Source organism: Bombina bombina, chromosome 1 (assembly GCF_027579735.1).
Source record: "Bombina bombina isolate aBomBom1 chromosome 1, aBomBom1.pri, whole genome shotgun sequence".
Classification (NCBI taxonomy): Eukaryota; Metazoa; Chordata; class Amphibia; order Anura; family Bombinatoridae; genus Bombina; species Bombina bombina.
In genome coordinates this window covers 765,862,161-765,874,504 of record NC_069499.1, presented here as the reverse complement: position 1 = coordinate 765,874,504, position 12,344 = coordinate 765,862,161, and the positions used below count along the sequence as shown (strand labels likewise).

The 12,344-nt window shown below is 35.6% G+C and overlaps 1 protein-coding gene across 1 annotated transcript in view; it reads left to right on the top strand.

The window, feature by feature from the left end:
* LOC128660873 (connector enhancer of kinase suppressor of ras 2-like) overlaps positions 1 to 12,344 on the top strand; it is a 957,001-nt gene that overhangs the window by 186,853 nt on the left and 757,804 nt on the right. The window contains exon 4 of the mRNA XM_053714957.1: positions 9,748 to 9,835. Within this exon, the coding sequence (XP_053570932.1) occupies positions 9,748 to 9,835 (88 nt within the window). The remainder of the gene's footprint in view (positions 1 to 9,747; positions 9,836 to 12,344) is intronic.

The window sequence follows — 12,344 nt, the reverse complement described above, 5'->3', positions numbered from 1 at the left end:
TAAACCAGCTGTCATTTTCGAGTTCATGAGCCGATGGGTCGCTATCGGAGGTTTGGCTCCTTTCCATAAGAATCTGGAACAAACTTTATTATATTTATGCACATCCGCCTTATGAATAAGGAGTGGTATATTTTGAAAAATATAAAATAGCTTAGGAAAAAGAATGGTCTTAATCAAAACAACACGCTCTGTTAAAGAAATAGGAAGAGAAACCCAATCCTCCAGCTTTTTCTTACAATAATCCAAACACTGTGTATAGTTCAGGCTGTACCATTCATCAGGATTTTTAGATAACCTGAGCCCTAAATACGTAATTTGGGATACTTCCAAGAAAGGATGTTTAATTCTAGAAGTTGAACTTCTATGTAGCCACATCAGTTCAGATTTTAGTATGTTAATCTTATAGCCTGAGATTACTCCAAACTGCCCAATTATATTCTGTTATTTTGGCAGCGTATCTTAAAGATTAGACAGGAATAATAGGAGGTCATCTGCATATAGTAGCAAGACCAGATTATTGTCTGCCACTAAGATACCCTCTAATTCCTGACGAAGCAGTATGGTTCTAAACAGATATTAAATAACAAAGGAGAGAGAGGGCACCCTTGACGGGTCCCTCTTTGTAGGATGAAGTGTTGAGAAATCATATTATTAATAATAATAGCTGATGAAGGCCTACTATAGCTAGAACGAATACAATTGTGGAAATGTCCAACCAAACCAAATTGTTCCAAGGAAAAGAACATATGATCCCAACTTATCCGATCAAAAGCCTTCTTGGCATCGACCGTTAAGATAGCTTCGTCCGATAATCCAGGAAATCTGGGATCCCTATATTTGTTCCACAGATATTCTAGCAATACTAAGAGTTTCCTCATGTTCCTAGCCGGACTTCGGCCTGGCATAAACCCAGATTGATTTTCATGTATTATGTCCCCTATATGAGGTTTTAGGCGATTGGCTTAAATAGCAGCTAATAGTTTATAATCGGTATTAAGGACAGAAATAGGCCTGTAAGAACTAGGGGATTCAGAATCTTTGTCCTTCTTTAAGATTAATTAAATTTTTGCCGCCGCAAAATAAGGTGAACATTCAGAGTTCCCAGAAAAATAAAAATTAAATAGCTTATTTACAATAGGAGTAATCTGTGTTTGTAAAATTCTATACAATTCTAGTAGAAGAGCATCCGGCCCAGGGGCTTTATTTAATTTAGCCATTTTAATAGCGGATACAATATCGTCTTCTGTGATGGGGGAATTAATATTCAAAGTTATCTCTGGTGACAATTTAGGCAATTGGATCCTATCCCAAAATTCTTTTTGCTTAATAGACTTATGAGGTTCTGCTTTATATAAATCACTGAAGAATTCAAACAATACTTTTTCAGTGTCTAGCTGATTAGTGAATCTTTTTGTACCCTTTTTAATGGCCCGGAATGGCATTCCTAAAACTGGACTTAGTGATTCTAGAAAGATATTTAGCGGATCTTCCAGTATATCCTCCATAAAGAGCCTTCAATCTAAGAACTTCTTGGGCACTTTTCTGTTTTAAGTGAATGTCTCGGGTTGCTTTCGCCTTCACATATATATCCCACCTAGTTTTAATGGGGTTAACTATATAGGCTCTGTACGCGCTTTTAACTTGATTGGCTAACTGCAATTCAATACGACTAAATTTTTTATTCTGCTGAATCATATAAGATTTTATCTCACCGCGTATGACTGCTTTGGCCGTCTCCCAAAACACTTCTATTTTCCCAAGATAATTTGAATTATGATTGTAAAATTCCAGCCATTTATTACCCAGCAAGTTTTGAAAGTTGGTATTGTTACTTAAATGTTTGGGAAAATATATATTATTATTAACAGTACCATTCATACCTGACTTACAGCTCAACGATATGGCAGAATGATCAGAAATTACAATATCCTCGATTTTAGCCTCCCATTTCCACTTCAGCAGGGAATCTGAGATACAAAAATAGTCAATTCTGGATAACTATTGATGAGCTTTAGACATGCATGTATAAAAACGCACCGGGTTCTGAACCGGCTAGATATCAATAAGCCCCAATTGTGAGCAAAATTTTTGGAAAATTCGCACTTTCTTCTCTCTAAATTTGCTATCTTTTTTATTTGAGTTATCTAGACTAGGATCAGCTAGTAGATTAAAGTCTCCAGCTATTATTAGATTTTGACCTATATATCTATGTAGTTTCACTGAAAAATTAACCCAAAACTCCCGGTCAACTTGATTAGGGGCGTAGATATTACATAATATATATTTAACCTTATTAATAGTTATTTCTATAATTAAAAATCGTCCCTCAGGATCCGATTCTTTATTTCCAATTTGGTACACTACTTTTTTGTTCAAAAGGATCGCTACTCCCCTTTTCCTAGTATCTTGTGTGGCGGCGATAACCTCACCTACCCAATTAGTTTTAAATTTAGGAATTTCTGGGGATTTAAGATGTAATTCTTGGAGCAGTACAACATCGGGTTTAAATTTCCCCAGGCATTTTATTATTGATTTCCTTTGGTAGTGGTAGTGATGTGGGAGGCCAGGGGTTTAGGGGTTAATACATTTATTTAGTTGTGGAGGGGTGCGGGAGCGGAGGGATGGGGTTAATAACTTTATTAGAGTTGCGGTGGTCTCCGGGAGCGGAGGGATAGGGGTTAATAACTTTATTAGAGTTCTGGTGGGCTCCGGGAGCAGCGGGATGGGGGTTAATAACTTTATTTAGTTGCGGCGGGGTCGGGAAGTGGCAGGATAGGGGTTAAACATTTTAGTATAGTGGCGGTATTTAGTGACAGGGTATAAATAAATTTGGGAAAAAGCTGAATAGCAGAGAGATCAATGACTGTTAGTTAACAACAGTCCGCTGCTCATCGCCCCGTACTTGGTGCGCGGCTTTTTGACAGCTTTTTTTATAAATAAGGAGAGCATATTCAGGTCCGCAGCCGCGATGTTAGGCAATGTTAGGCGAGCGTATTGGTGCCTTTGAATACAGCATAGTTGACGGCTTGATAGATAGGTCTCTTGCTGTGAACATTCTGGTCCTGTTTTGTATCAAGGGCCTGCCTTAAATTATGATCAGAGGCGTAACTAGAAACTACAGGGCCCAGGTGCAAGAATCTAAGAAGGCCCCCCCCCCCCCACAAAAAAAGGTGAATTTGATACATATCTTTTTTTTCTTTTTTTCTTTTTTTTTTTTAACATTTAACAGGAAAAAAATGTGAATCAGATTACATGTCTGGAAAAGGAGGTACCCTGTGCCCACAGTCTGTGAGATGGTCTGACCCCCTATTACTGTATATAGTGACACTGTTTAACCCACCAGTACTGTATATAGTGAGTTAGTGACGCAGTCTGTAATCTGCTGGTGAGATGATTGGTCTGACCCTACCCGCCCCAGTACTTTATAAAGTGACCTCAGTAGTCTGTGACATGGTCCAGCCCCACTGTACTGTATATAGTGGTCCTGTATAGTGACACTGTTTACCCCCCGCCCCCCCGTGCTCTAGTAACAAGGTCTGTAATTTGCTGGTTCCACAAACACACACACATACACATACATGCATAAATACACACACAGTCACAAATATACATACACACACACATACATACACACACACACACATACATGCATAAATACACACAGTCATATATACACACATACACACACACACACACATACATGCATAAATACACACACAGTCATACACACACACATACACACACACACATAAACACACAAAGTTTTTATACAGAATATGGTAGATGTTATAACAATATCAGTACAGATATGACAAGAATAATACTCCCCTTATTGTGAACCGCTGCCTTCTACCAGTCTCTCCCAAAGACTGTTTAGAAATGTAGATAGTAGATAAAGAGGCGCAGGTCCTAAAGAGTTCTTTTTCTAGTGTTCCGGTTAAAGCTGAGGAAGAGATAACTTGGCTTATGTTTGTGTAGATCAGCATCTGATAATTAGTGCAGTATACTTACTCCGAAAATTTCAGAGTCCAACTTGGTCAGTTGTAGAACCTTATATTAGATGTATGGTATATTTCTGTCTATTCCTCACTAATCTGGACGTAGCTGCAAGTGATAAAACTTTCGCTGAGAAGTGTTGTATTCAAAAATATAAATAATATGCAGTATCCTCACTCCGAAATAATCGGAATCCAGCTCCTCGCAAGACAGTTGAAAGTATAATGAAGTTTCTGTCTACTTTCCCATAATGTAGGTGTAACTGCAAATGATAAAATGTTCACTGAGAGGTATTGTATTCAATAGTGTGAAAAATATGCAGTATACTCATTCCGAAATAATCGGAATCCAGCTCCTCACAGGATAAATGTAGCAATATTGTGGTGATTCCAAAAAGCAGCAGGCAAATATTTGTTACAAAACAAACATTTATTAAAACATGTCACAATGGACAGATAAAAGGAGCTCTATGAATTTTCACTACGCGTTTCAACGAAGAACTCGTCTTTCTCAAGAGCTATAAAAATTTAGCTCTTGAGAAAGACGAGTTCTTCGTTGAAACACGTAGAGCAAATTCATAGAGCTCCTTTTATCTGTCCATTGTGACATGTTTTAATAAATGCTTGTTTTGTAACAAATATTTGCCTGCTGCTTTTTGGAATCGCCACAATATTGCTACATTTATACTGTGAGGAGCTGTATTCCTAATTTAAAAATAAAACCCACCCAATAAACCCTTAAAAAAACCTAACACTAACCCCTGAAGATCCACTTACAGTTTTTGAAGACCGGACATCCATCCTCAACAAAGCCGGGAGAAGTCTTCATCCAAGCGGCAAGAAGTCGTCCTCCAGGCGGGCAGAAGTCTTCTTCCAGACGGCATCTTCTATCTTCATCCTTCCGATGCGCAGTGGCTCCATCTTCAAGACATCCAGCGCGGAGCATCCTCTTCTTTCGATGGTTCTTGAAGAATGAAGGTTCCATTAAATGACGTCATCCAAGATGGCGTCCCTTGAATTCAGATTGGCTGATAGAATTCTATCAGCCAATTGGAATTAAAGGATAAAATATCCTATTGCCTAATGCAATCAGCCAATAGGATTGAGCTCGCATTCTATTGGCTGTTCCAATCAGCCAATAGAATGCGAGCTCAATCCTATTGGCTGATTCAATTTTTTACCCTTTAATTCCGATTGGCTGATAGAATTCTATCAGCCAATCGGAATTCAAGGGACGCCATCTTGGATGACGTCATTTAAAGGAACCTTCATTCTTCAAGAACCATAGAAAGAAGAGGATGCTCCGCGCCGGATGTCTGGAAGATGGAACCGCTCCGCGTCGGAAGGATGAAGATAGAAGATGCGTCTGGATGAAGACTCTGCTTGCCTGGAGGATGACTTCTTGCCGCTTGGATGAAGACTCCTCCTGGCTTCGTTGAGGACTTCTTGCCGCTTGGATGAAGACTTCTCCCGGCTTCGTTGAGGATGGATTAGATTAGGGACTTTAGGCAATTCGTAAAAGAGCTAAATGCCGTTTTAAGGGCAATGCTAATCCAAATGCCCTTTTTAGGGCAATAGGGAGCTTAGGTTTTTTAGGTAGTTTTTTTTTTGGGGGGGGTTGGTTGTGTGGGTGGTGGGTTTTACTGTTGGGGGGTTGTTTGTATTTTTTTATTACAGGTAAAAGAGCTGATTTCTTTGGGGCAATGCCCCGCAAAAGGCCCTTTTAAGGGTTATTGGCAGTTTAGTGTAGGCTAGGGGTTTTTTTTTTATTTTTTTTTTATTTTGATAGGGCTATTAGATTAGGTGTAATTAGTTTAAATATTTGATAATTTCTGTTTTATTTTGTGTAATTTAGTGTTTATTATTTTCTGTAATTTAGATAAATGTATTTTGTTAATAACTATTTACTAACTAGTCTACCTAGTTAAAATAAATACAAACTTAGCTGTGAAATAAAAATAAAACCTAAGATAGCTACAATGTAACTATTAGTTTTATTGTAGCTAGCTTAGGATTTATTTTATAGGTAAGTATTTAGTCTTAAATAGGAATTATTTAGGTAATGAATGTATTAAATATTGTTTTAATTAAGTGAAAAAAAATCTGTTTTAAAACACATTAGACACATTAGACATCATCATCATCATCAATACTGAATTGATTAGCTTCCTTGTGTTAATTCTGGTAAAATAAAGCAGGAATATCTAAAATAAAAATGAGATGATGTTATATAGGGTATTTATTTTCTTTTTTTTTATCTCCCTAACATCCTTAAAAGGACATGAAACCCACATTTTTTCTTTCATGATTAAGAAAGTTCATGCAATTTTAAACAACTTTCTAATTTACTTTTATTATATAATTTGCTTCATTCTCTTAATATCTTTTGCTGAACATCATATCTAGTTAGGCTCAGTAGCTGCTGATTGGTGGCTGCACATAGATGCCTCCTGTAATTGGCTTATCCATGTGAGCTGCTATTTCTTCAACATAAAATATCTAAAGAATAAAGCAAATTAGTTAACAGAAGTACATTGGTATGTTGTTTAAAAGTGTATTCTCTACTTGAATCATAATAAAATAACATTTTTAGGTTTAAAGGGACACTGAACCCAAATATTTTTTCTTTTGTGATTCAGATAGAGCATGCAATTTTAAGCAACTTTCTAGTTTACTCCTATTATAAAATGTTCTTCATTTTCTTGGTATCTTTATTTGAAAAGCAAGAATGGGTTATTCTTGCTGATTGGTGGATAAATTCACCCACCAATAAACAAGTGCTGTCCAGTGTAGTGAACCAAAAATTGGCTGGCTCCTTAGCTTAGATGCCTTCTTTTTCAAATAAAGATAGCAAGAGAACAAAGTGAGATTAAAAATAGGAATAAATTAGAAAGTTGCTTAAAATTGCATGCTCTATCTGAATCACAAAAGAAAAAAATTGGGTTCAGTGTCCCTTTAATGTCCCTTTAAAAAGTCCTCTGGTGCTTTTCTCAGATATCTGGTAGAAATTTCAATATAGTTTTTGTCTTTTCTCCATCTAACAAAATAAATCTAATAAGCATCTGAAATGCATTCAGTGGGTCACATCCTCAGACTCAAACCCCAGTCACAGAACTCAGCCACTGAGCTATTTTAGCTGGTTGGATTTTAATTTTGTGACATTAAATGCAAATACAAACTTGGTATTTTTTCAAATGCACATTATATATTAAAATTATAAATAGAAAAAAAGAAAATGCTGATGTACAACTGCTGCAACCCTATTTACTAGACTTATCTGGATACCTCAGAATTAGGCGGAGGGCTGCGCCTGCAACAGAGCTAACACAACAAAATTAAAGAAATAAAGGAAGGCGTATTTGAGCTCTCAAGACAGTCTTTATTAAGCCATTAATAACTTCATGCAAGCCAGATATTTAAATGCTATTGACCAATTAGAGGTTAGCAGAAGATGCTCCTTACTTTCTATCAGTTGAATAGAGGGATACACCTTCCGTATTTTGCACTGTCCATATAGTAGCTTCTACGTGTATATGTAATATGTATTCAAATTTAGATCAACATCACTAAGTATTCTTTTATTGTAAACATCTCAAATTCTTCTCTACTGCAAAGTGTCTACTGCAAAGGTTGCATGATTACAAACAGCCAATCATTGGTTTGTTATAGTCATGTGACACAGAGGTGATAAATCATAATTTCTGTTAGTATTAAGGTCCCACAGTTACATGTATCCAATTACATGTTTATTTTTATTGTGTAATCGGTAATACGTTCTAGATCATATCTTTGGATTTTTTTCAGACTTTTAATTAGCAGTTAAAAAGCAAAATACATATATAAACAAGTACATGCAGCACACATACTGTACAATAACATGCCAGAGAGACACTGGTATTGACCTCAGAGATTCACAAGCCCTGCTTGGGCAATGTTAAATGTGAGCATCAGATGCTGCTTGCTCATCTTAAACCCTAGTGGACAGGTTCCCTAGTAGGGAACTTTTTTGCACTGTGGTTGACAAATGTGCCCCAATATCTGGAAAAGGTGGATTCAAAAGACTTGTTTACCTTCTCTACAGAGGCATAACTAGAAACCACAGGGCCCATGTGCAAGAATCTAAGACGGGCCCGCTTTTACATAGGTGAATTTGATATTACTGTATATAGTGGCACTATTTAACCCACCAGTACTGTATATAGTGAGTTATTGACACAGTCTGTAATCTGCCGGTGAAATGGCTGGCCTGACCCTACCCGTCCCAGTACTTTATAAAGTGACTACAGTAGTCTGTGACATGTTCCAGCCCCACCGTACTATATACAGTGGTACTGTATAGTGACACTGTTTACCCCCTGCCCCCATGTAGTAACAAGGTCTGTAATTTGCTGGTTCCACAAACATACACACACACATACATGCATAAATACACACACAGTCACATACATATACACACACACACACACACACATAAACACCAAATTGGTAAAATAAAAGCTTTGTTTTAACAGCACTGAGGATCCTAGCCGGTTTTTTCTTTGATTATGTTTGATATATATATATATATATATATATATATATATATATATATATATATATATATATATATATACTGTATATATGAGTCTGTGACTGGCTGATGATTAATACTGCTGATTCACGCAGCTGCAGAATCTGATTTTGCAAGTGTTAAACTAACACATAGGGCAAGATTTATCAATCTGTGAGTGGACAGGATTTACATGTTGTGAACATGTCTACATTGGATCACAGATCGTGGGACGTATTTGTTCCCTATTACGTTACATGGGCAAACGCTTGTGCAAGTCCGTCCCCTACTCTCACGCAACCAATTACATGAGTATAGGTCTTGTGAATCACCCCGGTCAAATGAATCTGGGATGATTTTCATCCCCCAACTCTAAATTAGCGAGTTTATGAAGCAGCGGTTTAACATAAATATCAGTTGCAGGCTGAAATGAAAGAGCCTGTGATCGGGTCATTCGCCTTGTGATAAATATTGCCCATAGAATTTCAGGGACGATAGTGATAAAATTACAATTAAAGAGCATTTTTCCCCACTACAGTGGTCCTTTAAGTATAAAGAAATCCCTACTAAAGATACATTACGTAGAGAACTTGTTTGTTAACACATATAACCTGCATCGATGATAAACCAAGCATCTACTGTACTTCTCTATGTGAAGCCAAGTAAAAATAGATAACTACAAAAAGAATTGCTAAGTAATCGAACAGTGTAAGGTAAAGAAAAATATTATTTGTTTCTGGTTTCACCTGTTTCTCAACAGAGCCATCAATCATAAGCTCACTCCCTTTAGTACATAAGTACTGAGCCTACCTAGGTATGCTTTTCAACAAAGGATACCAAGATAGCTTTACAAATTAGATAATAGAAGTTAACTGGAAAGATGTTTAAAATTGCATCTGAATCATGAAAATTTAATTTCTACTTAACTGTCTGCCCCTTTAATGTATTTTACTGTGGCTGTGTCTATATATATATATATATATATATATATATATATATATATATATATATATATATATATATATATATATATGTGTGTGTGAATATATATATTTATTTATCTTCTAAAGTAATCTCCTCATATACTTTATACACAAACTCCATTCTAAATCAATCTGTAAATGTCTGCCTCTATAAAAAAAAGTATATGTCGTTGTTGGAACAGTGTAAAGTAGTAATGTGAATCTTGCTTCTCTCTGGCAGGTCTCCCTTTGTCAGTGTTACTGAATATTCACTTCTGAAGAACAACATTGTTCAGCTGTGCCTGGAACTAACCACAATCGTGCAGCAGGTAAGGAGATATGAATTAGTGTTCCTGGTATGACAAATATGGCGTCTATAAAGTTTTATGACACATGCACATGCGCAGTAATTAAAAATGAATAAAATAGAAGTGCTCAGTTTTGCATTGACATAAATATAATAACTTAGAAAGCCACACATAATTAAAATCTTTAGTGTGTTTTGTACCAACATTAGAAGCTTATCTCTTTTCCTCCAAATCTTGGTTCACTGGGACATAGATAAGGCTGCTATAAAACACAGTGTCTGCTAAATAAAATCAAAACATATTATTAGAGTTAATGGACTCTTCACTTTCTTAGAGTACAAACAGTGTAAACACTTTATTATCTTATTAACAGCGTAAACAACATAGTTTATAGTGCAATGAGGCTGCATCAATCCCTCAGGAGTTGTCCTATGGGATGGTGCAGCCTCTTTAAGCCCAGTTGTTTATATCATAAAATATAACTTTGCTTTGGTAATTGCTGCAAGTGTAACACTCTCGGGTATATTGCATATTAGTACCTATGTTATTTAGTATCACAAATATAACAGGTACTTTGCAAGTAAAAAAATAGGACACACACCTTCACAAGCACCACAAAGACACATACTAGTACAATAACAACAAAAATAAATATACTCAACTATACAGTCATCTCTATTTAAAATCAAGCATTTTGTCAAACCCCCTTCAAAAAAACAGAGGCTAAGTCACTGCGCTTCAAAAAAGAATACTGCCAGATAAAGCCAACAGCTACGGGGAATCTCCCTAAATCCCTATTTAAATAAAAGAGCTAAATATTTTCAGTATCCGGCTAACAAATACACAATAATATATTTATTTATTTATACGTGATAAAAGTTAAAAGAATATTTTCACATAAAAATTATGCAATACAATAAAAACATTCTAGCAATGGTTATACACTTCTAACAATGAATACACACATGTAGTATAGCAATGCACGAGGAAGGCAACAGTTAAAAAGGACAACAGCAAAGTCCAGAGCACAAATGCAATCAATAATGGTAATGTGTATATATATATATAAAATTATTTTTTGGTAAAGTATATATTTATATCTATCTATATATAAATATATATATAAATATATTCAGCGCTACGGAATGTGAAATATTTACAGTACATTCACAGTTAAACACTTTATTAAATATAAATATTGCATAAATATGAATTTACATGTTTTCAGTTACTTGACTACAAAGGGCTCCAATGCACACACATACATATAAATATTTGTGTATGTATCTTTGTTAAAGCCCTCTAATTACCTTTTTTTTCTAACACCTGAAATGTCATATCTTTAAACCCTGCATTTTTTTAAAAAAATTATAATTTTTATCAGACGGTGTTAATGATGTGAGTGTAACTGTACTGTTAAATGGAATTTTTTATGTGTTTTGTGCAAATTTGTTTGTGCTCAAGCAAACACGTTTACTTTCAACTCATAATATGCGCACTATTTTCGTCGCTCGCAAAAAGCAGATAAATACTGTATATCGCTTGTGTGCTACAGTTAACGCACCACTCGTAATCTAGCCCTTTATGGAGATTCAATTTTGTACTCAGTGCTCCTTTATCCTTTGTACCTTAACAGTTTCTCACCCGAACAATTTTATTTGAATTTTAATTTTTTTTTTTGTTTACACAAATTGATCTTTTTTTCAACAGAAGAGCAATAACAATTATTAAAATTCAACACCATTCCAATTCAATTGAAAACCAAGTTTTAGAATGGTTTTCCAATTTTATTTTTACTTTGCACTGTGAAATCCTGGCTGGCACTTTTTGCATTATGGAGATATGGAAGTCCCAATTTATATTTCAGATAGAGCATGCAATTGTAAACAACTTTCCAAATTACATCTATTATCCAATGTACTTTGTTCTCTTGGTATCCTCTAGTGAAGAGTAATTATGCTATCAGTTATTGAGCACTACAGGGTAGCAGTGTATATTGTTGCAAGTTCAGTTACCATATAGTCCTCAGGACAGGTCAAGGCTTCTGAGCAGATATGCTCTTCAACAAAGGATTCCAAGAGAACAGAGTAATTTGATAACAGAAGTAAATGTATCTTAAAACGGCATGCACTATTCAAACCATGATGCTTTTATTTTGATGTTTATGTCCTTAAAGATATATTGTAAACTAGATTTTTCTTTGCATAAATGTTTTGTAGATCATCTATCTATATAGCCCATCTGTAGTGTTTTTGTAAAAATTTATATTTTTTAAGTAACTCCTAACCCAGCCCCAAAGTTTAAGATGTATACTGATGTCTACAGATTCCTGGTTGTGTAATCGGTATTTTCATATGCTGGTGAGCAGGTGTGTCTGCCTGTTCCTGCTTTCCCAGCCCCTTTCAGTGGGTGTCCCAGCCTAACCTCATCAACAGTGCTAAACTGGGAGCTTCTAGGTTTCATACTGGATTTTTATATCAGTATCTGTGCATATTCTTCTTTATAGTAGTGTGTATTGTATGCAGTTATA